Below are 24742 nucleotides of genomic sequence, written 5' to 3'. Positions count from 1 at the left end.
CCCCTCCCCCCCCCCCTGCAGGGTCTCTCGCTGTCTCCACGCCACCTGCTAATTGAACTCCTTTCCTCTCCTGCCTCGCGCGAGCTCGCTTGTGCCAAGCCCAGGTGATTATACGCCCCCCACCCCCCTCCTCCCATTATCCATCAACCCCCCTCCTCGTTCCCCCTCCCCGCCACTGACAGACCGACAAATCCCTCCCGGTGCTCCTCTCCTCTCCCCCCCCCCCCTCCTCCTCCTCCTCCTCTCTCCATCTCCTTCCCCGCCAGCCATGATCCGTGGCGGGCTAATTCCCAGACGGTCCTCCTCTTCCTCTTGTCGTCCTCGCGGGCCTGGTGAGTAGCCTCATCTCCTCCTCTTCTCCTCCTCTGCCTGTGTGTGCGCGCGCGCGCGCGCGTGTGTTGGACCGCCGCATGCCGCCTTCACGCTTTTTAGCCTTTTACGAGCCGCCTTCAAGCCCCCCCTCCCCCCTCCTGCTGCGCCTGTGGGATGAAGGGGAGGCGGGGGAAGAAGGAGGAGGAGGTGTGGAGGAGGGGGGGCGCTAATGTGAGAGCGGTTTCCTCCGCCGTGACCTTCTGTCACGCTGACCGGATAATTAGTCCCGCCTCCAGGGTGCGCTCTTTCCCGCCCGCCACGGGTCAGAGGTCACAGGAAGTCAGCGTGTTGGTGTTTTGTCCCCGGCAGGAAAGTAAACAAAAGGCGCGGGCGGCGGCCATGTCGGGCATGACGAGCGGCGTGTGCGTGGAGAGCGACCTGTCGTCCGTGCTGCAGCGAAGCTCGGCCTCCTCGCACCACCACCCCAATCACCACGGTTACGGAGGCCAGGGCCAGGTGAGTCCAGACCGCTTGAGCACTCGCAGCGGCAAAAAATTTTAGGCAAGTTTGGGCGACGTTTCAGGGAAGTCGAAGCATTTGGGTCGTGTAAATCATAAGTTTAGCCACAATTAAGTTTAAAACAAGTCCCAAGTTAAACAATGACTCAACGATTACTTGATTATTAAAATAGTTGGCGATTAATTTGTTAATCGATTACTTGTCAATTAATACATTAAATGTGACACCTCTAAACCAAGTCTGAAGCTGTTGTTGGCAACATTTTTAAGTTAAATAATGGCTCCAAACAATTACTCGATTATTAAGATTGTTGCAGATTAACTTAATAATCGATTACTTGTCAATTAAGAACGTTGCCAACTTACTTAATAATTAATTAGTTTTCGATTAATTGATGAGTTATGACAACTCTAAACAAAGTCCCAAGTTACCGTGGTATACATTTTAAGTTCAATGACGTTAAACGATTACTTGATCATTAACATAGTTGTTGATTAATTTAATAATCGATTACTTGTCGATTAATCCATTAAATGTGACACCTCTTAACCAAGTCTGAAGCTGTTGTTGGCAACATTTTTAAGTTAAATAATGCTCCAAACAATTACTCGATTATTAAGATCGTTGCCGTTTGTCGATTAATTGATAAATTGTGACACCTCTAAACCAAGTCCAAAATTACCGTAGTATCAATTTTAAGTTAAACAATGACGCTAAATGCTTACTTAATCATTAAAATAGTTGTTGATTAATTTGATCATCGATTACTTGTTGATTAATCGGTAAATTAAGACACCTCTAAACCAAGTCCCAAGTTACTGTGACATCATTTTTTCAGTTAAACAATGACTCAACAATTACTTGATTATTAAAATAGTTGTCGATTAATTTAAGAAATTGACCACGAGTCGATGAATCGATTCATTTTGACACCACTACTCAGATGTGGCTTGTGTCGTCCCCCCATGCGGTGGCAGGTGTCGACGCTGGCGCCCATGCTGGACTACAGCAGCGAGATGGACCGCTACCGCTCGTCCATCGCCAGCTTCTACAAGACCAACGTGGATGTGGGCAACTTCCCGCAGTCAGCCAAGCTGGCGGCGCGATTGGCGGCCGCCGCCCCCATCTTCCCCCCCGCCGCCACCAGATTAGGCGCCATGGCCACGGCGCCCTGGGGCTGCCACGACAACGTCAACCACCCGGCGGCCGTCTTCTGGGGCCGACCCAAACCCGCCGGCGCGCACCACCACCGCCACCACCCGGCGACGCCCGCCGCTCACATGACCCCCTCGCACCCGCACGGGAGCGGCATGCACCAGGGCGGGGGCGCGGACGAGGGGGGCCGGACCGAAAAGCATCCCGCCGCCTCGCTTCCCGCCGCCCAAACGGCACACCACCACCCCATGGCGCCCGGCAACGGAAACTTCCTCCCCGGCTACGGCGGCGGGAGCGACGGCGGCGCGGGCAAGCAAGGACACGCCCACCCGGACGTGATGGGCCTATCGGAGGGGGGCAGCTGCAACGGGGGCGGGGTTCTGGGAAGCAGCTTCCTGGGGGGGCTGGGGTTACCCCCCGGGGTCATCGTCATGGCGATGGGCTCCACGGCGGGCGGCATGTCGGACGCCGGCAGCGCCTTCCAGATGACGGGCGGCCAGCGGGCGCCCGCGGACTGCCAGCAGCACGCCGGCTCCTCGCCCTGCCCTTCCTCCTCCTCGCCGTCGTCGTCGGGCGTGGCGGCGGGGGGCGCGGTCCTGTCGCCGCCCTCCTCGTCGTCGTCGTCGTCGTCAAAGAGGAAGCGCAAGCGCTGCGGCGTGTGCGGGCCGTGCCGGCGGCTCATCAACTGCGGCGTGTGCTCGTCCTGCCGCAACAGGAAGACGGGCCACCAGATCTGCAAGTTCAGGAAGTGCGAGGAGCTCAAGAAGAAGCCGGGGGGAGGCGGGGGCGGGGCGCTCGAGGTGAGGGGGCGGGGCTCACAACCTGTGATGTCATGAAACGCAAGCCAGTTATTTCGAGTCAATTCGATTTGTATTCGTTTGGTCTTGGCATGTTTCATTTGTTTTATTAAATAGTAAAAAAAAAATTAAATACTTTATTTATTTTAATATTTTATTTATTTTATTATTTTTATATTTTACATAAATTTTAAAATAGGAATAAACAATCCTCACTTCCTCCCGTAAGTCGCTACAAACCGTAGCTAATTAGCCCACACACGCCAACAGATTGATTTATAAATTAGTCATTTTTTAAATAATTTATTATTCATTTTTTAAATTTATATAAATTTTTAAACAGGAATAAACATTGATCCTCACTTCCTCCCGTGAGAGTCACTACAAACTTTACTGTGGTATCAATTTTTCAGTTAAAAAATGTTGCTAAATGATTCCTTGATTATCAAAATAGTTGTTAATTTGATAATCGATTACTTGTCGATTAATCCATTAAATGTGACGCATCTAAACCAAGTTTGGAGCTACTGTGTCATTTTTAAGTTAAATAACGACTCCAAACAATTACTCGATTATTAAGATCGTTGCAGATTTATTTAATAATTGATTACTTGTCGATTAATCGATAAATTATGATACCTCTAAACCAAATCCCGTTACCGTGGTATCAATTTTAAGTTGACCAATGACGCTAAAAGATTACTTGATCATTAAAATAGTTGTCGATTAATTTTACAATCGATTACTTTTCGATTAATCCATTAAATGTGACACCTCTAAATCAAGTCTGACGCTACTGTGGCATCATTTTTTAGTTCAACAATTACTTGATTTTTAAGATCGTTGCCGATTTACTTAACCTCTAAGGTTGATTTATTGATCTATTAAATATTAGCAATGTTTTGAGTATTATTTATTTTTATATAATTATTTTTAATTTGTATACCTTTTTAAACAGGAATAAACATTCATCCTGACTTCCTCCCGTGAGTCGCTACAAATCGTAGCTAATTAGCCCACAGATATGACGATAAGGTTGATTTGTTCAATATTAGTATTTTTTTTACAAATAATTTGATTCATTTCTTATTATATATACAATATTTATTTTTAATTTATATACATTTTTAAACAGGGAAAAACATTCATTCTGACTTCCTCCCATGAGAGTCGCTAATTAGCCCGCACAACACGCCGACAGGATGTGCGCATGCTAGCGCATTAGGCTAATCTTTGTCAATTACACGCTAATTGGAGCCGCGGCGCGCGTGTGTGTGTGTGGTCAAAAAGTATTTCACACTTTTCCCCCCCCCCCCCCCCCCCCCTCTTCCTCCATAGAGGCCGCCATCCGTCCCTACCGGCGAGGCTTTCCGGTGGTTCTTCTAGTCGCCGCCTGAGGCCCGAACAGGAAGTGGCGCTCGCACGCTGGCACCGCACTGAGAGGGACAGCAAGATGCTCGCCGTGGCAAATCTGTTGCGTTCTCAAAAAGAAGACAAAGTGACTGGTTGTTTGGGGATTTCTTTTTGTAGTCCGACACAAACAAGGTTTTGATTTTTCAGATTTCAATATCTCAGGCTCAGGAAAATAATTGCAGTGGCTAATGCGCTAACGTAGCTGTACGAATGTACCAAACTTCAAAGTCACGAAAACCAAATTAAATATTCAAATTAGGGCTGCACAGTATATCGAAAAAATATCAATATCGCAATATTGGCCTATGCAATATGCATATGGCAAAGACATGCAATAAGTTTGATATGGAATTTTATGCTTTTATCTGAAAAAAAAATTGGATTTTGAGGTACAACTATTTTTAATAATTATTTTAACAATCAATGTCATTTTTTTTGTCGATTAATCAGATTTTTAAAATCTTGTTTTAACTTCCATCCATTTATGACAAAACAGGACTTTTTTTCTAAATTGAAATTCTAAGGATTTGAACAATATATAAACGATTTATCAAAAAATAATTGTCGATCAATTTGTTTATCGATTAATCCTTGCACTTTTGAATAAAAAGGTGAAAATTAAACAACACATTTTTTTTCAAACATGAGCCTAAATGAAATATTGAAGATTCAGTAGTTTTTCGGTGTCGATTTAAAAAAGAAATAACGAAATAATCAGCCACTTTGTCATTTTTTTTGGATTGGTTGCCGATTGAAACGAACGAACGGAAGTTACACAGACTTTTGTCGGCCAGGAGATGAGCCGACCACACTTCTTCGTTTTCTTCAACGGTCCCGCAAGACTTGGTGTGAAAGGACTACAAATTTCCTCAGGAGGACTACAAGGACCACAAGCGCTGGCGGACAAAGACAAAAAAACAAGGAACGAGGAAGCGTCGGCAGTGCCCGTCATGTGCGCGCGCGTGTGACCGATTGCGTCACACGGCGCGTGCTCGTCACCCCCCCATTCTGGCGAGGTAGAACGCTGGTTGCCCTTGACAACGGAGCGCCTTGTTGCTAGGCAACTGCTAACAATGGACCGGCACTCGTGGGCGTGGCGGGAGAAATGCTTCCACACAATGACGGACACGTTTGAAATCCCCTGAAAGTGTTTATTGTCATCAAGTTTGTGTGTGCGTGTGCGTGTGCGCGTGTGATGTCATCAACACACACTGCTACTCATTTTCACATTAAAAGCACTTACAAAAAAAAAAAAAAAAAAAAGGCTTGGTGTTATTTTGAAGCCTCGGTGCGCCATCCAGTGGCCACGAACGAACACGACGGCATCTGATGGAGTCCGGGGCACGTTGCCATAGCAACAGGCTGGAAATCAAGCGCAGTTGGGAGGAAGCGTGTTGCGACATCAGAGGGGGCATGACATGACGGACGGTGAGGGCGGGGCGCCGAAGTCGCCTCCCGCGGCCGCCTCGCCGTGGAGCAGGTCGGACAGGAAGTCGAGGGACGACGAGGGCGGGGCAAACTTGAACTCCTCCTCCTTAGCGTCTTCGCCCCGAAGTTGGAGCGCCAGCGCCAGTGGGGGAGGGGCGCTTCTTACCTGGCAAAAGTCCGCCGGGTTCGGAAAGGAGTCGCTAACGCCCGCCGGCTCGCGCGCCGCGTCCAAGAAGTCGACGCGGTCCGAGAGCCGCGACGGGACATCGGGAGGGCGGGGCGAGTGGTCGCCGTCGCTGCTGTCGCTGTCTAGCGTGATGACAAGCGGCGCCCTGACAGACAAACGCCGCCAATCACATTTTGACTTTCAGCACGTGTCGGTCGACACTTTTTTTTTTTTTTCAAAGTTAATGAATTTTTTATGATTACCAATTACTTTCTCTTACTCTCATTGGTTTTTAGTACCACGCTTGAACAAACAACTTCAAAATAAAAGCGCTACAATGCATTGGTCTACATATGCTGCTACTTGGTGAAGTAAGGTTTATTTTGAAACTGTTTCTCACAGCGTTAGCCCCATGTCTTGTGATGCATACTGCCGTTAGCTTGACTACGACTATCTCGGCAGGTATCCGAGGCAGAAATGATGGGGACTCGTTTCAGCCCTAGTATTAATAATCGTATTCGTATATCGTATATTATTTTTTTGCATTATGACAATTCTTTTGTTTGAAAAATGTGGATGTCACTGATTGGTTGTCATGGTAGAAGGCTTTTTTTATTTTTTGTTTTTCTGGTTTACCTGTCGTGTTGCTGCGTCCTGCGATGGCGCTTAGGTTGGGAGGTGCCCTCGTACACGATCTCCACGCTGGGACTTCGCTCATGCGCAATCTCTTGCTTACTATCGGACAGCAAGTGGGGGTGGGGGGGGGCAGTTGATTGGTTGTCAGTGCAGTGTATACGAACAAAAATATGAACAGGGTTCAGCTACGTTTTGATGTCGACGTTCGCAAAGAAAAAGGGGCGGGAAGCTCTCACCTGTCGCCACCGGTGGCCATCTTGCACGTGTCGCTCTTTCTCTTGCTGTGGCCCCTCCCTCGCCGGGGTTGGCTGCGCTCGTCCAGGTGTCGGCTCTTGTACTTCCTCTTTCCGCCGGGCTTCTCTCCGCTGTAGCGAGACGGCGAGTGAGGGGACGGCGGCGGTGGTGGTGAGGAGGAGCAGACAGGGGAGGAGGAGGAGGAGGACAGGCAGTAGAACGAGGAGGAAGAGGCTGTGGAGGAGATTTCCCAGCCGCAATTGGGCGGGCTGGGGGCAAGCGGCGAGCTGGACTCCAGGCTGGAGTGCGAAAAGGATCGAACCATGGCGGGATAAATGGAGCGGTTGGGATTGGCCAAAGTGCCGCGCTTCCTCACACGCTCCCGGTTTTTCCTCCTCTTTTTCTGTTTTTTCTTGCTGGCGGGCGGCGGCGTGGGTGTGCGGATCGAACTCAGCGAGCCCGCCGCGGGGTCCTTCTCCTGGCAGGCGGCCGAGGTGGAGGGCGGGACGGCGGGCGAGGAGCGCTCTGAGTCGGATGACAGGTGCACAAGCTCCGGCGTGCGCTCGGCCATGGGCTTTTTGTAGCCCACAATCAGGCATTCACCCTCATCCTCCTGAGGGGCGGGGCTTGGGGGCGGCGACGCCAACGCGGCCGAGCGGGAGGGGCCCGGCGTCTGGTCGGTGCACCGCCGCCGCTCCTCCTCTTCGTCCTCGGAGATGGCGATGACGGAGCTGGACGCGGAGCCGCTGCTGTCGGCGGGCGGCGGATGGTAGGCGGCGCGCAGGTCGTACTCGTCCAGGCTGAGCGGCGAGCGGGCGAAGCAGAGCAGCTCGTGGATGAAGTGCTCCGTCTGCGCCAACAGGAAGGGCTGCAGCTCGTCCTCCATGGTGCCGGCGTCCTCCAGTCCGCAGCGAGCCATCCGCGCCGCGATGACGCGCTGCACCACGTTCACCAGCAAGCCGTGCGCGCCGTACAGCACCGTCAGCTCGCGCCTCAGCCAAGGCTGCAGTCGCTCCATCTGGCCGGGGTCCCGGCGGAAGCCGTCCATCGAGATGTCGCGCTGCAGCTCGGCGGCGCCGGCCACGCCGCACACGCGGATGCCGGCGCGGTAGAGGGCGCGGCGGAAGGCCACCATCTCGCCTTCCCGCAGGCGCCGCACCGCCATCCCCTCTCGCTGCAGACGCAGCCTGGCGGCCAAGCGGGCGGCGAGCCGCGGCGACGCCCGTGCCGCGGCGCCGAGATGCGACAGGCCTTCGAATATGACACCGCGCTCCGGCGGGTCGGTTCCTCCGCGCTCGCCGTCCTCGTGGGAGTGAGAAGCCAGAGGAAGCGGTGGGATGTCCAGATGCCACTCCCACACCCCCTGCCCCTCCTCGCTCCTCCCTGAGCCTCCTCGTTCCCTCCTCCGGCTCCTGGCGGTGGGTTCGTTGGCGTCGGCCACCCGGTGCCTCCTCAGCATGAGCCTCAACTGTTGGTCGCTCCTCGCCGCCGATGCCATGGCAGCCACCATGGCCATCGTAGCAGCCACGCTGCCGCCGGTGGGGGCGGGGCGCAGCGTGTACTCCTCAAAGTCGTCCTCGGCACGCACCGAGTGCAAGATGGAGGCGAAGGGCTGCTTGCAGAGCGGACACTCGGCCTTGTTGTGCGACCACTCCAGGATGCACCGGAAACAGAAGCGGTGCAGGCAGCGGTTCAAATAGGCCATGTTTTTGAAGCGGTCCAAGCAGATGGGACACTTTGAGTCGGGGGACGCCTCCTCCAACATCAGAGCCGCTCGGGCCGATGGCGCGGGAGGAGCCGAAGCGGCGTCCTGCATGTCGGCGCTCGTCTTTTTTTTCCTGCGACTTCCTCGGCTCCTCTGCGGCTCCTCGGGCGGTCGGTTGGCACTGTTGTCGTTGTTGTCACGGCGGCGAACTCGCAGCTTCATGGACGTGGGGGCCATATCACCTGCCAACACAAAGGACATCATTGTTTATAGTGTGTCATTATTTATAGAAAATACAGGAGTCACATATGTGATTATTTGTGGGCAAAAAAAAAAAAAAAATCGTGTGAGCCTATGGAGGACCAAAAATGCCAAAATTAAATAAATAATTAAAGTGAAAACTAAAAATTGATATAAAAATATAACTACAAAATAAATTGAAAAAGAATATAAATGCAAATAAAAATAACATATATATATTATGGTTTGGGTTGAGTGTTCTTTTTTTAACATTTGGTTCCATTGTGGTCTGTTTTGTTGTTTTCTCCTCATCTTCCTTTGGTTTTGTTAAATGTGATCTTGCCCACCTGTGCTTGTCTACTCTTGTGTCAGCCAATCAGTGCCCCCAGCTGTGTGTCTTGTGCAGGTGTCCCTTGTTGTGTAATTAGTTCGTGTGTATTTATTCTCCTGTTTTTGGTTCAGTCCGTTGTTTGCTGCTGTCAGTGTCTTGCCAGACTTTTTTTTTTTTCTGTCCTGTGCTGTTTGCTTCCTTGTTTTAATTAAAAAGAAAAAAAACGTCATCTTTTTTACGTCACCTGTGCCTCCCTACATTTGGATCCACAACCAGACGGTGACCATATATACTGTATTTACAAAAACAAAGAACTAAATTACGTACTAGCCTGATATACACGCACATTAGTCCATACAGCACTCGACCGTAAAAAAACAGAAGTGTTTAATGTTCTATTCAATACCTTTGATCGTGTTTAATGTTTATGCTAGCATGCTGACGCAATTAGCTTCCGTAGCAGTGCACTATTACTCTCGCGGCTCGAACCGGCACCTTTTCATGAGGTTCTCACTCCTCCGTCGACAGCCGAACTTGCGGTGTAACGCTCTTCGACTTCGCGTGGTTTTAAGGAGATAACGGCGCCCGCACTCCGTCACCACATTGGTGAATTTTTGTGGGTTGTTGGCCGTTAAACGAAAAGCTAAGCCGCCGCTGCTTCTGCTTGTGGACTCGAAAACGTCATCAGTGGTGGACGGAAGTGGAATACTGCGAGTGCCCGGATGTTGTCTGTCTTCCCTTCATGATACAGCTCATACAGAGTTGTTGCCCCACAAATGTTTGATTACTAACACAATTAGAGAGGTTTTCTTTAAAATTTTACACAAAATCTACCCTGTAAAACGTTTAATGAAAAAAAACATTTTATTGACACTAGGTGTTTATTTTGTTTAGCTTTTCCTGAAACTGTCTCATATCTTTTCTGGCATTGTGATTTATTTGTGGTCGTCATAATGAAAATTTTGTTTTATTCTATGAGCATGTTATTTTGTAAAGAGTGGTAATTGGTAAAGATAAGGTTAAAAAGGTTTTGTGGTGAATATTTTTACATACATAAATGTAAATTTGGAAGTAAAAAAAAGCACTTTTTCCCCTATTTTATGAAGACTTAGAATTATATTTGCAATCAGTCAGTGCCTGCCAGAATAAAAAGACAGAGAGGACTTTGAATGTATGTGTAAAATTTAAGTTATATGTCTAAAAAGTGAGATTTTATTTTCATTAATATATTTTTGTTTTGCTTCATGAATGTTGTATCCCCGAGCATTCTGTTTATTGTTTTGTTTTTTTGTTTTTGGTGTGTTTTATGGTTGCAATGTTTGGTTTGATCATTGTGATGTTTGTCAGATTGTAGCAGTTGTTCAATAAAGATTTATTTTTATTTTTTTAAGATGCAGTTCATACATAAGACCAATGCAAAAGGCACACGTCTTGAGCGGGTTGGCCCATTGCTGTGATACGGCAGCACGTCTGACATATTGGATGTGGCAGATCTGCTTATATAACTCAAGTAAACGAACCAGACCAAATGAATGACCAATCGTCGGTGCACAAAATTTGTGTCTCAATCATATATTTCTAGTGCAGATTTATATTCTGCAATGTAAATTTACTAGGGTAACCTATTTTCTGTGTCTATGAAAGAGCTGGAACTGTATTTAATGTCAATTTCTACTCCTAAAATACTGCCATAGATAATTCTCTGTTATATATCTTGTATGTCGCTTACTCCCAAATACGCACACAGTCCAGAAACAATGTATGTATTTTTCTAATGTTCCCATGAGTGTTTACAGTACCGTTGCTAATTTGATGATAAATATTGAAATACTAAATATAGCCTACACAACAATAAATATTTGAAAATTACATAATGTTGTTGCATTACTTAACTCCAAACCCCCTTTGTGAACAAAGATGCATCTTGCCGCCCATTGGACCTTCAGGGTCACATGATGAACTCCTGTAACTTACAAAATCACGTTGGCCGACCTTGATGTTTTACACGTCGTCGCCATGACGATGGCTCACGATGCCACAGCGACCTTGTGTTTGGAACGCTGTCGAAATGACTCACAACTTCAGTTGCCATGGCGACCCAATCTTCCCAGTTCCCACACACAGGCACATGCTGACAGTTGATGATGATAAGGACGCACATTGTTTCTGTTTCTTGCTTTTTTTTATTGACACATCCTCAAGCAGGGACATTAAACACATATCCCACAATGCATCAGTTCGAATCATTGAAAAGTCACATGACAAGTCATAGAAACATCTAGAAAAATAGAGCTATTGTACAAACATGGAGGTCACGTCACTTTTCACCCTCATGCAGGAACGTCGATTGGTCTCGTCCAAGCCTCTTTTCCGACTCCCAGCATGCACCTGCTGGGCGCACGTGCGTCTCGCCAGGAGGCCAAAAACGGACCTTCTTCAGTTCTCAAAGATTTTGCCAAAGCCACCGCAGTGGCACACACCTGTGGATGCTCACACGGCGCTCACAGCCAGCGAATAGGCGGCCATCATCTGCGCTCGCAGCTGCTGCTTAACGTGCACGCGCCCGTGCCGCTTCCTCTCGTCGCTGCGTGCGAAGCGCTTGCCGCACACGTCGCAAGAGAAGGGCTTCTCGCCCGTGTGCGTGCGCGTGTGCGTGGTCAGGTGGTCGCTGCGGCTGAAGCTCCTCGCGCACACGCCGCACTGGAAGGGCTTCTGACCCGTGTGGACGCGCACGTGCCTGTTGAGTTCGTCCGAGCGCGAGAAGCGGCGCTCGCAGCCCTCCACGGAGCACGGGAACGCCTTGGCCTTCACGCCGCTCTTGGCAAGAGCCCTGCGGCCTTTCCGGGACACTTTGGCGCCCGCTGACACGCCGCCCAGGTGCATGGTCGGGAAGGCGCCGTTCAGGAGGGACGACAAGAGGTCGGAGTCCAAAGTGGAGGGGGCATCACAGTGGAGGTCCACCTCCATTTTGACGTGGTCTCCTTCAGTGCTGACCCTCCAGTTCTTCAGCCAGTCCTCCGGCGTCAACACTTCCTGTTTGACCTCCAACGCCTTCGCCTCGCCCTGGTTGCCGTCTTGGCTCAGCAGAGCCTCAATGAAGTCCGGAGCGGCCTGCGTTGCGAGGTAGTCGGCCCCGCAGCTGGAGCCGGACGACTCACTCTTGACCGTGGCCAAGGGAGGGTAAGCGGTATCCCCCTGCTGCTCCATTTCGGTGCAGATTCCCACGATCTCCGTGATCATGGTGAGGATGGCGTCCGCTGTGCTGCTGAGGCCCACAGTCGCCGGTGTCGTCGGTTCAGGCAGGAAGCTGCCACTGAAGTCCAGGGAGGGCGAGAGCGAGTCTGAGTCGCTGAAGTCAGAGAAGAAATCGGAGTCGGAGGCGTCAGTTCCCGGCGAGACAACTGGAAGGGGACAGAAGAAGGGGGGGGGGCATTTGTTATTGTTGCATAACACCACAATGACATCAGCAACGAGAAGAAGATGATGCTTTGACAACTCACCTGTTAAGTCGTCACAGTGGTTGGACTCCACGCTGTTCACCCAGGCGCTGCACGCGTCCTCAAAGTCGGACAGAAAGCTGCAGTGGTGCTCGGCAAGCATGGCGGTCAAAAGAGAGGCGGGAATTCCCTGTGAGCGGTTCTGAGGCGGGATGGTTCGTCCGTGTCTTGCGTCGCTGCGCTCACTTGGTGCCGAGGATGCCGAGATCCTGCGCTCGCCGGTCCTTTTATACCCTCCGTCTCCGTGGCAACGCTGGCGCCATCTCATTGGCGGAGAGCGGCGCGAGGGATTCCCCCCGCCGTGCACGTCGAAAATGCCCAAACATGGCTGACTTCCTGCGGTGACGGCGGGCATCCCCGCGCCATAAAAGGAGCGGCGGGCTTTCCTCACTGCGGCAGTGCATCTGACACCCGCTGCAGATACATCCACTGAGTGTGTGTGCGGAGTTGCTTCCATGGCGACGCATGAAAATTTGCATGACGAGTGTAAACAACAACACTGCCTGTGACAACTAACACAAACACACAACATTCAGGTTTGCTGCAGAGGGTGGGATGTGGTTTCCATGGCGACAGGAGAATATTCACACAAGAGTTGATGAAAACTCAAACTCCGACGTGCTCAGTGTCACCTCCTAGTGGCTGGTATTTCCATCGCAGTGGTGGCGTGGCTCAGTGGTAGAGCGGTCACCTCCCATCCGTAAGGTTGTGGTGACCATGTCGAAGGCTTTTATGCAGCCACTGAACTGCAGAGAACGGGAGAAGCAATGGTAGTAATTACAAAAACGGCCAGCAGGTGGCAGCAGAGCATAAGAGCTCAACCAGGGCCATGTTCAAAACAAGCTGATTTCCCCACAGTTCTAAACAGATTGGTGAATAATGATGAAACGTAGCTAAATTCTAATGCTAATTGCTGCAGAACAGAAATAGATACAAATGTACTTTTTTTTCTGAAAGAAGAGACTCTCATCTTTGTTTTGGGATGGTCCATGTTTTTTATAGCAATAGAACACAATATTCTGTGGGCCTTGCAAAATCAGTCAAAATCCAGTAATCCAGAGGTGGTTGCTTCAGTGAAAATGGGTGCCTGGGAGTCAATTAGTTAAAAAGCAGTCCATTTACCATTTGATAGCAACCATCCGAGCTGGGCTGTGCTTATCATGGCATCCATCCAGATCGGGCCTGGTACGCTCCACGATATCAGCAAGGTCGCCTGACGCAGACAAACACGCGCGCGCAACCTCCGACCTGCACAAGGTCTCCCCACCACTTTAAAACGCGAGCCACTCCGCTTTCGTCTTCATTTCCTCGCCGTGGTGGTCTATGACTTTCCCGTGATGGACTCGTCGCTCATTCCCGCAATCCTGGTCGTCGTCGCGCTTGCCGTCCTGGTGGCGTTCGCTCAGCAGCACTCCAGCGGGATGCCTGGCCTGCCCCGCCTGCCCCTTGTGGGCAGTCTGCCTTGGATGACGGGGACCGCGCCGCCGTACCTGCTCTTCATGCAGTTGGGCCGAAAGTGAGACCGTGAACCTGTGGAGCAGCACAGCCCCCAGCGCTCACTCATGGTTGCGTGCGTGTGTGTGGCAGGTACGGGCCATTGTTCGAGCTCTACCTGGGGCCGCATCGCACCGTGGTGGTCAACTCCCATGATCACGCCAGAGAAGTTCTGCTGCAGCGAGGGCGAGACTTCGCCGGACGCCCCAGCATGGTGACGCCTCGTGAAGCCGTTAAGCACTTTCTTTTTGCACCACTGACCTTACGGTCGGCAGGTGACTACTGATCTGCTGACCCGAGGCGGCAAAGACATCGCTTTCTCTGACTACTCGCCGCTGTGGAAGCTGCACCGCCGGTTGGTGCATACTTCCTTCGCGCTCTTCGGAGAAGGAAGCAACCGCCTGCAGGACATCGGTAGGTAGAGCGGAACCATGGGTTCACAGGCTATCCATGTGGTTCTGGGACTGGAACGGATTAAGTCTATTTCAATTCATTTGAATGGGGAAACACATTTTGGAAGAAATAAAGTTTGTAATCTGAGGTTGAACGGGCCTCCCAGGCAGCTTCCGACGATGACATTTTGTCAGTTCTGTCCGAGGTGGACGGTCTGTGCGCGGAGCTGCTGTCCGGCGAACGGCACGGCTTCGACCCGTCACTGGCGGTGACCACGGCCGTCACCAACGTGGTGTGCACGTTGGTATTCGGCAGCACCTACAGACGTGGAGACGGGGAGCTGCAGGAGGTGATGCGCTACAATGACGGCATTGTGCGGACCATCACCAGGGGAGGACTGGTTGACATCTTCTCATGGATGAAGGTACGAGCCTTCCCATTGGTGTAACTGTCACCTCACAAGATTTTGGTGCTACTCAGGTGTTCCCCAACGCATCACTGAAAGAGCTACGGGCGTGCATCGCTGTGCGAGATCGTCTACTCATGAAAAAACTGCACGAACACAAGGTGAAAGATGTCAGAAGTAGGGCCCAACCGATTTGCAATTTTTGAGGTCGATGCCGACACAGATTTTTTGGCAGAAAAATCTTTTCTTTTATATATTTTTACCTTGTGTTATTTTGACAAGTCTTGGGACTTAATTGGCTGACCTGGGACCTCTGAGATTGTATTTCATGCCATGTAATGTGAAAATGTGTCCCTGTGCGTTTTGGCCTTTTGGGGGCAGTGTGGTGCAGTGCATCCATGGCGTACACACTTAAAGTGAGTACAGAAGAAAGTTGCGATTGAATTCTATTAAAATAACTAGTTTTTCACACATTGGGAAGAATTTGAGCCTTTGCGTAGTGTTATCTCATCAGTGTTTATGTGTTCCCACAAGATTTGTGTGTGGATATTAGTTACTTGAAGGAAAAACACTCCCGTAGTCGATGCTAACTTCCTGTTAGCGCTAGGCTAGCGATGTTTTAAAAACTAAGCATGTTTTGTATTTAAATATACAGTGGATATAATTCTTAACTTTGTGTATTTCGTTTTACAGTTAACTCCAATTGCGGTGTCATTAAACACCTTATTAAAGGACGCTTAGGGACAACAGAATAACCAGAATAACATACGCTACACACTTGCTAGTTGCTAATGTTACGCAAGCAAAATGGTGCATTCAGGGTACTTTCACAGCGTCGGAAACTTCGGTTTTCTTCGACAACGTTTTAAGGAAGAAAAAAAAATCGTCCATTTGGCTCAATTGGCCGATATTTGAAGGACAATAATGGGCCGATTATAATCGGCGGCCGATTAATCGGTCGGGCCCTAGTCAGAAGGCACTTCCCGTATGTGGCAAACTGCCATTGAGCAAAGTCTCACCTCTAGGCGACGCTGAGCGAAGGTGACCCTCGAGATCTCCTTGACGCTTTACTGAAGGGTCAAGGTTCACCCGGGCCCGATGGCGCGGCCATCACAGACGACCACGTGCTGATGACGGTAGCAGAGGCCTTCGGTGCCGGCGTGGAGACTACATCCACCACGCTGCTCTGGATTCTGGCCTACCTACTGCACCACCCCGAGGTACACGCTCACGCACATCTTCGCACATGACGACTGCAGCTCTGCGGCGCCTCCTGCAGGTCCAGGAGCGTGCGCAGAAGGAGCTGGACGAGGAAGTGAGCGAACGAGCTGTGCGTGCGGCGGACCGCGGGAGGCTGCCGTATCTGGACAGCATCATCAACGAGGGGATGCGGATCCGGCCGGTGAGCCCGGTGCTGATCCCGCACACCGCCATGACTGACAGCAGGTACACCAAACGAGAGCAGGCGCAGCGTGCACGTGCCGGCTAACGCCGCTTTCTCACCGCAGCATCGGACGTCACGCCATCCGCCGCGGGACTCGCGTGTTGGTCAACATGTGGGCCATCCATCACCACCCTGACCACTGGGAACAACCGGACCTGTTTAAGCCAGGTAAACCATCCCGACCCGCCAAAAAACGTGATCTAAAGGTGGAACTAAAAGTTGACACCAAACTTCCAGATCGCTTCCTTGATGACCAGGGTCGGCGGGTCACACCCTCCTGTTTCCTGCCATTTGGGGCGGGGCCTCGCATCTGTGTGGGAGAATCCCTGGCCAGGATGGAGCTCTTCCTATTCTTGTCATCTATGCTCCAGCGAATGAGCTTTACGCTGCCGGACGGGGATTCACCTCCCAACCTGCAAGGTCGTCTAGGCGTGGTTTTGCAACCACTGCCTTACAAAGTCGCCGTCAGGCCGAGGGCAGGGTGGGAAGTTGGCACTGATGATAACTAACTAGTTGCTATGAAAATGTCATATTTCATTAACATGAGCAAGCGCTGAAATGACACGCGCTTCAATAAACAATAGCGTTGTACACGTGATCCATTTATTTAGCACAGCTCACACACAAAAACACATTTTCAAGGTCGTAAGAATAAAAATTGCCCCCGTTAGCGCCTCGTCACGACACAAACAGGAAGTAACGACGAGCAGAGAAAAACTGAACCCGTCGACACGTAAAACTTGTGAACCAGATGCAAGTGATGTGACTCAGAAGCCAAAAAAATGTAAATCCTCACGAACATATCAGTTTTAATGGCTTTACAAGATATGAGGTGCATCTTTTCAAACTTTCACTATCATTATTTTTTTAAGGTGAAAAACTTTATGCACTACTTGTGATCTGCGCTGGGCTCCTAGGGAGTTAGCATCTGGCTAGCACTGTGTCGTCGTACTCACAATCAAGTTGGGTGTTCTGACTAGAGTAAAAAGCGACAAAAGGGGAAAGAAGAAGAGCGCTACAAACTTGGCTAGCTGTAGTAACAGTAATCCACCACAGAGGGTGCTCTGCAGCTGCAGTCCCTCAGCTAAAGAAGAAGAAAAGCACCACATCGAGCACACGAAGAAGGGGTGGAGCCTTATTTTCCACTCACCTCTCTGTCTAGTAATTGGTACAACAGGAAGTACCCATGTCCAAACAAGAAGAGTTCATGTTATATCAGGAAGTGTCCATGTCCAATAAGAAAGTGCACATGACCAATCAGGAAGTGTACATTTCCAATTAGGAAGTGTACACGTCCAATCAGGGCAATATCCAGTGTACAATCAAGAGGTATCCATGTCCAAACAGGAAGTGTCCATGTCCATCCAGGGAGTGTATTTGTCCAATCAGGAAGTGTGTATGTCCGATCAGTAAGTGTGACTGTCAAACAGTATGTGTTGACATTCCAACAGGAAGTGTCCATGTCCAGTTAGGAAGTGTTTGCCTGTGTCCAAATTCACAAGCCTGGGTCCTCCGAAGGCCGAATTCGTCGGCTGCATGCCATCTCTTAGACTTGAATGGACTGCATTGACAATCCATTCATATGCAAGTCTGTGCGCGCTGTCGATTTACGCCGGGAGTGGCGCCATTCAGCCGACAAATTCGGCCTTCGGAGGACCCAGCCTTGTGAATTTGGACACAGCCTCTATGTCCAATCAGGAATTGTTTGTAACCAATCAGGAAGTGCCCATGTCCAATCCAGGAAGTGTATATGTCAAACAGGATGTGTCTACATTCAAACAGGAAGTGCCCATGTCCGATCCAGGAAGTGTACATGTCAAACAGGATGTGTCTACATTCAAACAGGAAGTTCCCTTGTCCAATCTAGAAGTGTACATGTATGCGCAGCTGGAAATGTACATGTCCAACCACCCAAAAACTCATGTCCAATTAGGACACGTCCATGTTACACAGGAAGTGTCCAATGGCAAAAAAAAAAAAAAAAAAAAAAGAAGTCGAATCAGGATATGTACAAGTCCAACTGGAAATACATGTCAAATCACAACACATATGTGTCAAATAAGATTCCCCTATGTCCAGTCCATAAGTTGCCATATCAATCAGGTGATGTCCACATCCACTCAGGTGGTGTCCATGTCAAACAGAATGTGTCTACTTCCAAAAAAGGAAGTGTCTACATCCGATCAGGAAGCAGACGACATGCCTGGGATGAGAAATGAAGATGGACGGCTTGAGCGTTCCATCTTTTGGGATCTCAGGAAAGGACAACCGCCTCTGTCCATCATGCCGTCTCCACGACAACCACGACTTCGCCCGCCTCCTCGGGGGCGTGGCACGGCGTGGCGGCGCACTTGGAGGGACAGTCCACGCTGTCGTGGAGATCGGAGTTCTTCCCCCCCGCGTCGCTCTCTGGCTCGGCGTCTTCCTCCCGCGCCTCCTGGCCCTGGACGCGGCAGCGGCACACTTCGATGCCCGAGTCGCCGGTCAGTCTCCGGTGGCGGTACTGGCTCTCATCGGCGTCCACGTCATCTTCGTTCTCCTCGTCCTCCGGCTCCGCTTGAAAGACGTCCACGCAGGGCGAGAAGAGCGTCTGCTTGGGCGGGGCCTGACTGGGCCGGGTTGGTAGGGGTGCATCCAGGAGGAAAGAGGTGGAGGGAGGGGTGAGGGAGGAGGGGGCCGTGCACCCGCTGGACCCGGGGGCGGAGTCGGGGTCTGCGGGCGGAGGCGGGGCGGGGTTCGCGGGTGGACTGGTGGGCCTTGGCGAGCTGTTTTTTGTGGCGACGGCCGTGTCGGCGAGGGCGGGCGTGGTGTCGGAACCGGGAGTGAGGGCAGCCTGCGGGGGCGTCTCCGTGGCGACATCAAAGGGGAGGGCTGCCAGCTCGCTAGGTGTGGAGGCGTGGCTTGTGTCCGTCTCATAGGTCAGGGGAGCAGAGGGGGAGGAGCTACATGGAGAGGAGGGGCAGCAGGAGTCACAGGAGCAGCTGGAGCTACAGGAAAGACATAGGTAGCAGGTTTTTATTTTTTTATCCATTTTCTGAACCGCTTACTCCTCACGAGGGTCATGGGGGGCTGCTGGAGCCTATCTCAGCTGGCTATGGGCAGAAGGCGGGGTACACCCTGAACCAATTGACCTGGATTTTGTTGCTTAACTCATATTCCACTAACACAATATTAACCAGAATACCGTATTTAGATTAGTAGGGCTGCATCGAAAAAATTATTGTCAAAAAAGAATTTGGGGGGTCGACTTCCTCTTTAAATAACCATTTAACACCTCTCATGTCATATTGTTTCTGAGCTAAACTTTGCTTCTGTGCGATGGCACGGACATCTTGTGTGCGATCATGTGACTGCCTGGCACCGTTTGATTGGTCGAATTTTGTCAAACGTCACGGCTACGCACCTGTTGTCCGAGCTGAGCGAGGAAGGGCCGTCGCTGAGCGGGCGGTGCAGCAGCGGGTCGTGCTGCATGAGCAGGTGGGGGTCGGCGGTGCGGGGGGGCTGCGGGTATCGCGGTGCCGTGAAAACGGAGCTGTAGGGGGGCGGCGGCGTGGAGGGCTGCGCCGCCACCTCCTCGTACGACGGCAGCTTGAGCGACGCCAGGAAACCTGCACGCATGTCAACATCCGACGTGGAGGTCCATCGCCTCGTTGAAATGTTCGGAGAGACATGACTTACTGAGGTCCAGCATGGAGGACGGGTAGGAGGCGGTGCCCTGGTAGGCCAGCAGGCTGATCTCTCGTTGGCGTCGCTGCTGCTGCTGCGCTCGCACTTTGGCTCGCCGGTGGCGGTACGCGCAACAGCAGCTGAACATGATGAGGGCCGTCCACAGCAGCCAGAACCCTGCATCCGTGTGACATCATCATAAAGAGACTGGTGACAACCACGGATGCACTCGGAATCATTCACTCATTCGTTCCCAACTCTAAAGTCACTATGAAGGGATTTTTTTTGGAGAACAGACCTTTCTTGCGAGATATTTCATGCAGTGCATCATGGGATATACTGGTTTTCTAGTGACCGTCGTTGTTCATTACTTTTCAAGCTTAACTCATTTGCTCCCAAAGACGTATTTATACGTTGTTTTTGTTTTTTTATGCTAGAGCATTCAGAAGGCTTTGATGTAGCCTCTGAACTGAAGAAAACGCTTGAGGCAATGGTAGTTATTACAAAAACAGCCAGACTCACAGCAAACTCACGCTATAGGCTACTACATATACGAAAAGGAAGGGATTCCGAACAACTCACACCACAGCTCGTAGTAGTACGTGCAGCAGCCCGTCTCGCCGCAGCAGTGCCCCGACTCACACAGGTAGCCGCCGTTAGCGTTGGCACCAGGGCAGTAGCGCGGTCTCCCCAGCAGGGGCAGGCTGCCACCGGAGTGGTACTCCATCGCACCCCTGCTCCGCCACTTCCCTAGTCCCGCGCCACCGCTAACTGCTTGTGCTAACCACCTGCTAGCCACTGAACATATGAGGATAACAGGATGAGCCTTGTGGCGTCATTATTATTACTGCAAGTAAATTCTGCTCCTCCAATCCCAGCGCTCAGTTAGCTTTGAAGCGCTAACTGCCTTGAATTGTCAGCCTGCTAGCGTTTTGAACAACACAGAGGTCAAAAGCTACCCTAACAGGCAAAATCCTTCGAGTGCCATGCAGGGGGACACAACGACTGGAGGAGACAAGATGGCGGCTGACTGGCGATCCCACCTGCAGAGAAACAAGACATACGTATTTGCTTCCTGATTTCTTAATGTTTATGGCAAAGTTATCACACTTTGTTTATACAGTATTGTTGGTGACATTGTTAGTGGCGTGACACAAAATTTTCTAAAGTAACATACGTGTTCAATAAAATGAAGAAATACTGAGTAATGTAGTTTTCTCCTTCGAGCTCCTTTGTAGCTATTTTAGTAGCATCGTGTTCATGTCGCCTCTGGCAGTCACATGTGCATCGGCTGCAGTTGCCATGACAACTGAAGGCGCACTGGCTCGCCAGCGCCCCCTTGACCTTCGAAGATGTCATGACAAGAGGCAGCTAGCAGGTTTATCGCGTTCACACTCGGCTCAGTGCAACACAACCAAGACATGATGGCGTGAGGTCCGTGAACGCCACATCCGCACAAACACGCGTTCTGTTCACACACAAGGCAAACACGACGCGTACCGCTCCATCCGTCCTCGCTGTGGGCTTTTGGTTCGGCGTGTCGGTACCGCCGGGGCCTCCTCTCTCTGCCTGGAGCCTTCCCCGCCTCCTCGGTGAGACCCTCCGCCAGCCCCGCCGCCATCAGCTCCTGTCGCGCATCGAGCTCGCCGCACTGCGTCGCCTACGTCCGGTGTACTTTCGAAATAAAAGCATTCTCCGCTGAATGTTTGAATACGATGGGCCGAGGGGCAAAAAGACGCGACTCTCTTGTCATATTTGACTTTTAGGGTTTCATATGGTGAGAACGAGAGAGCAAACAAGACACCACTTAACTCTGTTACAACGTGAAAATTAGTTCCAGGGTGTGCACTTATTTTGAAAAGCTGCATACTCGGCATCATTACTTCGATTTGACATAACATGTTTGCCTTCGGCAGCGGCGAAAACACCACAAGTGGAGTCATAATAACTATCATTCAATTAAAATTGCTTTATATTTTGAACAGCTTATGGATTTCTGATTTGACTAATCAGTGTTGATTTCACTTGCCTGTTGGAATCGCTGGTTTCTGATTGGCTGATGAGGCAGGATCCTGGCCAATTAAAGCGCATCGTGCGTGGCAGGCCTCTTCCCCTAGCAACAAGACAAAGAAACATGTTAGGAATCGTTCTCTCATTTCCTATGACCTAGGCCCAAAGAATTAAAAAAATGATATAATTGCGATTCCCCCGAGTACTTTCGTATGTTTTTCAATATTTACCATAACACTACAGTTTTACATACGTTAGTATTTAAATAAATACTCGTGAAAAGTACATTAGAAAACTCCCCTTTGCCACGTGCAATATGGCGGCAGCGTTGACGTACGGTTTCAGGTGGCATGTACGCAAAATACGGATGTCTATGGCTAAGCGAACCCGAAGCGCGCATAAAACCGCCAATCTTTTTTTTCTCCTTCGTCTTGGTAGTCGTTCCTTTCTCGTTGAAACCTTTTGTAACGAAGAAAGCAGCAGAAATTCACAGATAGGTGAGATAACAATTCATTAACACATCAATGCAACGTGCCGGACTTCGAGCTCGTGTATCGTCAGTGGTGGAGAATGGAGGATAGTAACCAAGTAAATTTACTTGAGTAGTTAACTGCACCTGGCGCACTCCTCTTTATCAATACGGTCACTAGAAAGCAAGTAATAACTTAATTAAGTTTATTCGTGTGTTTGAGTGAAAAAGTATCGTGAAAAAAAAACAAGTCAACAATATACTAATGGGCTTTTCTTCAAACCATTTTATTTTATTTTTTTTAAAGTTCTGTCATTTGTGGCAGTTCAATGGGGAAGCTTGTTCATATTTATGGTGTGCCTTTATGGGTCTATATGAGAATGCAGACTGTTCAAAGGCAATTTCACGTGGCGATACTACACTGCACCACTTGTTAGAGTCAATGTCATGAGACCAGTGGACTATTGCCTCATTTGCACTAAGTCAGTGTACATAGAGAGGGGGGCATTGACTCCTCGCATAACTCTCCTCCTTCATTCCTTGCAGAACATTAGCTCCACAGATGAAGATGTCCTCCTCAGCCTCCACCGGACCATCCGCCCCCCTCAACACTGGGTCTCGAATGCCCCTTTTGGGTTTGGGGATGTACAAACTGTGCGGTGGCGAGGCCGTGCTCCAAGCTGTGGATGCGTCCCTGGCTGCGGGCTACCGGGCTTTCGACAGCGCCGCTGTGTACAGAAATGAAGCCGAGCTGGGTCACGCCCTCAAGGAACTCCTACCAAAATATGGCTTGACCAGAGAGGATGTGTTCATCACCAGGTGTGTGTGTGTTGCCAACTGGGATATTGTGGTTAAGCAAGTATTCACTATGTCTTATTTTTGGAAATGTGAATGTATTCTGAATGGACCAATCACATTCAATCTCCTGTTCAATGGGAGTCAGCACATTTAGTACCACCATTTGAAGTGCCTCTGATTAACCTCAGATAAAGTTGAAATGTTCTGGTAGGGTTTTCTTGTTCTGTTGTGGGTACATTTCAGTAAATTTGGGTTTCCATCCACCTATTTTTATTCAAAAATTTCAAGAATTGCAAAAAAGAAACATCGTCCGAACGTTCCGTTGGTGAATTATGTACCCCTTACTACAACGTCACCTTGCGGCGCATATTTGCAAAAGAACGGATGGAAACGGGCATGTCGCGTGTCCATTTTGCACATTTTCAAAAAATTCGCTTAAACATTCGGGTGACAACCTTACAAATGTTGATAACGTTCCTTCTGCTCCCTGCAGTAAACTGAGCCCCAAAGATCAGGGCAAAGGGGCCATGGAAGGGGCCCTCCACAGCCTGTCCAACCTCGGGATGGATTACATTGACCTTTACTTGATCCACTGGCCCGGGACTCAGGGCCTTGATGTGACTGACAAATGCAACCCAGGTGCGTCGATGGATTTGCCCAAGTCCTTCTTTTCCGTTCTTCTCAAGAGCTAATTGAGGTGGTGCCAGCAGGCAACAGAGCTCAGAGTTGGGCCGCGCTAGAGGAGCTGCACGCTCAAGGGAAACTCAAGGCTATTGGGGTGTCCAACTACACACCGGCACACATGAGGGAGCTTATGGGCAGCTGTAAGGTCCACCCCGCAGTGCTGCAGGTATGTCGAAGGATCGAACGTGTATTATCGATCCCACAAAAATAGCATTTGTGTCCCGACATTGACGCCCGCCCCTCCTTCAGGTGGAATTCCACCCACTTGAATGCCAGACAGAGTTGAGGAGCGTGTGCCAAGAGTTTGGCGTGCGCTTCCAGGCCTACACGTCCCTGGGGAGGGGCGAGCTCCTCACAGATCCGCATGTGCTCCAAGTGGCTGAGACCTGCAAGCGCACACCCGCTCAGGTGAACGTCTCCTTTGGAAACATTTTGACTTCTCCCAAAAAGGGAGGGAAATTTGGCACTTTTTGTGTTCTTTTCAGGTGCTGCTGCGCTGGGCGGTGCAGCAGGGCGTCCCGGTGCTCCCCAAGTCGTCCACTCCCGAGCGGATCCGGGAGAACGCCAGGATTTTTGACTTCACGCTGAGCGACAGCGACATGGCCAAACTGTCGGCTTTGGATCGAGGACACAAGTTCTGCTGGGATCCCTCTCAAGTGGTTTGATGGGATGTACCAGTGACGGGCTGTCAGTATTCACCTTTTTTAATTTCGTTGCAATTACAATTAGAAACCATCAATATTATTAAAAACAAAAAACAACAACTATAGTAACCTGTGCCTTGTACATTATATGGATATGTTCACAATTAATAGTTATCTCATGATAAATAATAAAAACTTTGAATGAAATACATCATACTCACCTGAGATGCTGAATATCAAATTAATTTGTGTGTCCAGATTGTCACGAACAAATTTTGCTCTGACTAATCAAACGTTCAAA

General features: G+C 50.1%; 6 protein-coding genes across 12 annotated transcripts; 3 read left to right on the top strand and 3 right to left on the bottom strand.

Annotated features, from left to right (window-relative positions):
• The first annotated feature begins 37 nt into the window (after positions 1 to 37).
• Positions 38 to 5441, top strand: LOC144003358 (uncharacterized). 3 transcript variants are annotated; one of them, XM_077499518.1, is made up of 4 exons: positions 38 to 104; positions 682 to 828; positions 1809 to 2786; positions 4122 to 5441. In XM_077499518.1, the coding sequence occupies exons 2-4, from the start codon at positions 712 to 714 to the stop codon at positions 4167 to 4169; spliced, it is 1143 nt and encodes a 380-aa protein (XP_077355644.1). In that variant the 5' UTR covers positions 38 to 104; positions 682 to 711; the 3' UTR covers positions 4170 to 5441. The 3 variants fall into 3 exon arrangements, with proteins under 3 accessions (XP_077355644.1, XP_077355643.1, XP_077355642.1); XM_077499517.1 differs by lacking the exon at positions 38 to 104 and adding an exon at positions 173 to 332; XM_077499516.1 differs by lacking the exon at positions 38 to 104 and having other exon boundaries at positions 431 to 828.
• Positions 5334 to 9649, bottom strand: LOC144003355 (uncharacterized). Of its 2 annotated transcripts, none has more exons than XM_077499514.1 (4): positions 9343 to 9649; positions 6663 to 8607; positions 6427 to 6525; positions 5334 to 5956 (listed from the first exon to the last, which is right to left on the bottom strand). In XM_077499514.1, exons 2-4 carry the CDS (start codon positions 8600 to 8602, stop codon positions 5599 to 5601), a joined length of 2397 nt encoding a protein of 798 aa, XP_077355640.1. In that variant the 5' UTR covers positions 8603 to 8607; positions 9343 to 9649; the 3' UTR covers positions 5334 to 5598. The 2 variants fall into 2 exon arrangements, with proteins under 2 accessions (XP_077355640.1, XP_077355639.1); XM_077499513.1 differs by having other exon boundaries at positions 9432 to 9649.
• A 1477-nt stretch (positions 9650 to 11126) lies between these two features.
• Positions 11127 to 13144, bottom strand: LOC144003649 (uncharacterized). The gene is made up of 2 exons (XM_077500120.1): positions 12437 to 13144; positions 11127 to 12337 (listed from the first exon to the last, which is right to left on the bottom strand). Exons 1-2 carry the CDS (start codon positions 12963 to 12965, stop codon positions 11427 to 11429), a joined length of 1440 nt encoding a protein of 479 aa, XP_077356246.1. The 5' UTR covers positions 12966 to 13144; the 3' UTR covers positions 11127 to 11426.
• cyp17a2 (cytochrome P450, family 17, subfamily A, polypeptide 2) lies at positions 11829 to 16761 on the top strand. Its single transcript, XM_077500118.1, has 9 exons — positions 11829 to 13949; positions 14021 to 14141; positions 14203 to 14341; positions 14515 to 14744; positions 14801 to 14887; positions 15752 to 15946; positions 16006 to 16172; positions 16235 to 16338; positions 16408 to 16761. The coding sequence occupies exons 1-9, from the start codon at positions 13771 to 13773 to the stop codon at positions 16677 to 16679; spliced, it is 1494 nt and encodes a 497-aa protein (XP_077356244.1). The 5' UTR covers positions 11829 to 13770; the 3' UTR covers positions 16680 to 16761.
• Positions 16752 to 21943, bottom strand: LOC144003650 (uncharacterized). 2 transcript variants are annotated; one of them, XM_077500122.1, is made up of 6 exons: positions 21866 to 21943; positions 21014 to 21510; positions 20419 to 20879; positions 19849 to 20013; positions 19574 to 19778; positions 16752 to 19157 (listed from the first exon to the last, which is right to left on the bottom strand). In XM_077500122.1, exons 3-6 carry the CDS (start codon positions 20561 to 20563, stop codon positions 18452 to 18454), a joined length of 1221 nt encoding a protein of 406 aa, XP_077356248.1. In that variant the 5' UTR covers positions 20564 to 20879; positions 21014 to 21510; positions 21866 to 21943; the 3' UTR covers positions 16752 to 18451. The 2 variants fall into 2 exon arrangements, with proteins under 2 accessions (XP_077356248.1, XP_077356247.1); XM_077500121.1 differs by having other exon boundaries at positions 21337 to 21510.
• Positions 21233 to 24652, top strand: LOC144003653 (aldo-keto reductase Mvan_2161). Of its 3 annotated transcripts, none has more exons than XM_077500126.1 (6): positions 21233 to 21428; positions 22862 to 23134; positions 23607 to 23752; positions 23824 to 23963; positions 24047 to 24205; positions 24283 to 24652. In XM_077500126.1, exons 2-6 carry the CDS (start codon positions 22878 to 22880, stop codon positions 24460 to 24462), a joined length of 882 nt encoding a protein of 293 aa, XP_077356252.1. In that variant the 5' UTR covers positions 21233 to 21428; positions 22862 to 22877; the 3' UTR covers positions 24463 to 24652. The 3 variants fall into 3 exon arrangements, with proteins under 3 accessions (XP_077356252.1, XP_077356251.1, XP_077356253.1); XM_077500125.1 differs by lacking the exon at positions 21233 to 21428 and adding an exon at positions 22185 to 22343; XM_077500127.1 differs by lacking the exon at positions 21233 to 21428 and adding an exon at positions 22368 to 22434.
• The last annotated feature ends 90 nt before the right edge of the window (positions 24653 to 24742 follow it).

This window comes from Festucalex cinctus, chromosome 16 (genome assembly GCF_051991245.1).
Source record: "Festucalex cinctus isolate MCC-2025b chromosome 16, RoL_Fcin_1.0, whole genome shotgun sequence".
Classification (NCBI taxonomy): Eukaryota; Metazoa; Chordata; class Actinopteri; order Syngnathiformes; family Syngnathidae; genus Festucalex; species Festucalex cinctus.
Note: the sequence above shows the minus strand (reverse complement) of the source record. Positions and strands in the feature narration are given on the sequence as shown.

Bases quoted from the DNA above. Each gene is read 5' to 3' on its own strand.
- LOC144003355 (XM_077499514.1), bottom strand. From the start codon at position 8,602: ATGGCCCCCACGTCCATGAAGCTGCGAGTTCGCCGCCGTGACAACAAC. The intron at 6,526-6,662 runs GTGAGAGCTTCC...GCTGTCCGATAG, and splicing joins ATGGCCACCGGTGGCGACAG to TAAGCAAGAGATTGCGCATG. The intron at 5,957-6,426 runs GTAAACCAGAAA...TTTGTCTGTCAG, and splicing joins AGGACGCAGCAACACGACAG to GGCGCCGCTTGTCATCACGC.
- LOC144003358 (XM_077499516.1), top strand. From the start codon at position 487: ATGAAGGGGAGGCGGGGGAAGAAGGAGGAGGAGGTGTGGAGGAGGGGG. The intron at 829-1,808 runs GTGAGTCCAGAC...ATGCGGTGGCAG, and splicing joins GTTACGGAGGCCAGGGCCAG to GTGTCGACGCTGGCGCCCAT. The intron at 2,787-4,121 runs GTGAGGGGGCGG...CTTCCTCCATAG, and splicing joins GCGGGGGCGGGGCGCTCGAG to AGGCCGCCATCCGTCCCTAC.
- LOC144003653 (XM_077500126.1), top strand. From the start codon at position 22,878: ATGAAGATGTCCTCCTCAGCCTCCACCGGACCATCCGCCCCCCTCAAC. The intron at 23,135-23,606 runs GTGTGTGTGTGT...TGCTCCCTGCAG, and splicing joins GAGGATGTGTTCATCACCAG to TAAACTGAGCCCCAAAGATC. The intron at 23,753-23,823 runs GTGCGTCGATGG...TGGTGCCAGCAG, and splicing joins GACTGACAAATGCAACCCAG to GCAACAGAGCTCAGAGTTGG.
- LOC144003649 (XM_077500120.1), bottom strand. From the start codon at position 12,965: ATGTTGTGTGTTTGTGTTAGTTGTCACAGGCAGTGTTGTTGTTTACAC. The intron at 12,338-12,436 runs GTGAGTTGTCAA...GTCCCCTTCCAG, and splicing joins CCACTGTGACGACTTAACAG to TTGTCTCGCCGGGAACTGAC.
- cyp17a2 (XM_077500118.1), top strand. From the start codon at position 13,771: ATGGACTCGTCGCTCATTCCCGCAATCCTGGTCGTCGTCGCGCTTGCC. The intron at 14,142-14,202 runs GTGACGCCTCGT...TACGGTCGGCAG, and splicing joins TCGCCGGACGCCCCAGCATG to GTGACTACTGATCTGCTGAC. The intron at 14,342-14,514 runs GTAGGTAGAGCG...ACATTTTGTCAG, and splicing joins CAACCGCCTGCAGGACATCG to TTCTGTCCGAGGTGGACGGT.
- LOC144003650 (XM_077500122.1), bottom strand. From the start codon at position 20,563: ATGGAGTACCACTCCGGTGGCAGCCTGCCCCTGCTGGGGAGACCGCGC. The intron at 20,014-20,418 runs GTGAGTTGTTCG...ACACGGATGCAG, and splicing joins GTACTACTACGAGCTGTGGT to GGTTCTGGCTGCTGTGGACG. The intron at 19,779-19,848 runs GTAAGTCATGTC...ACATGCGTGCAG, and splicing joins GTCCTCCATGCTGGACCTCA to GTTTCCTGGCGTCGCTCAAG.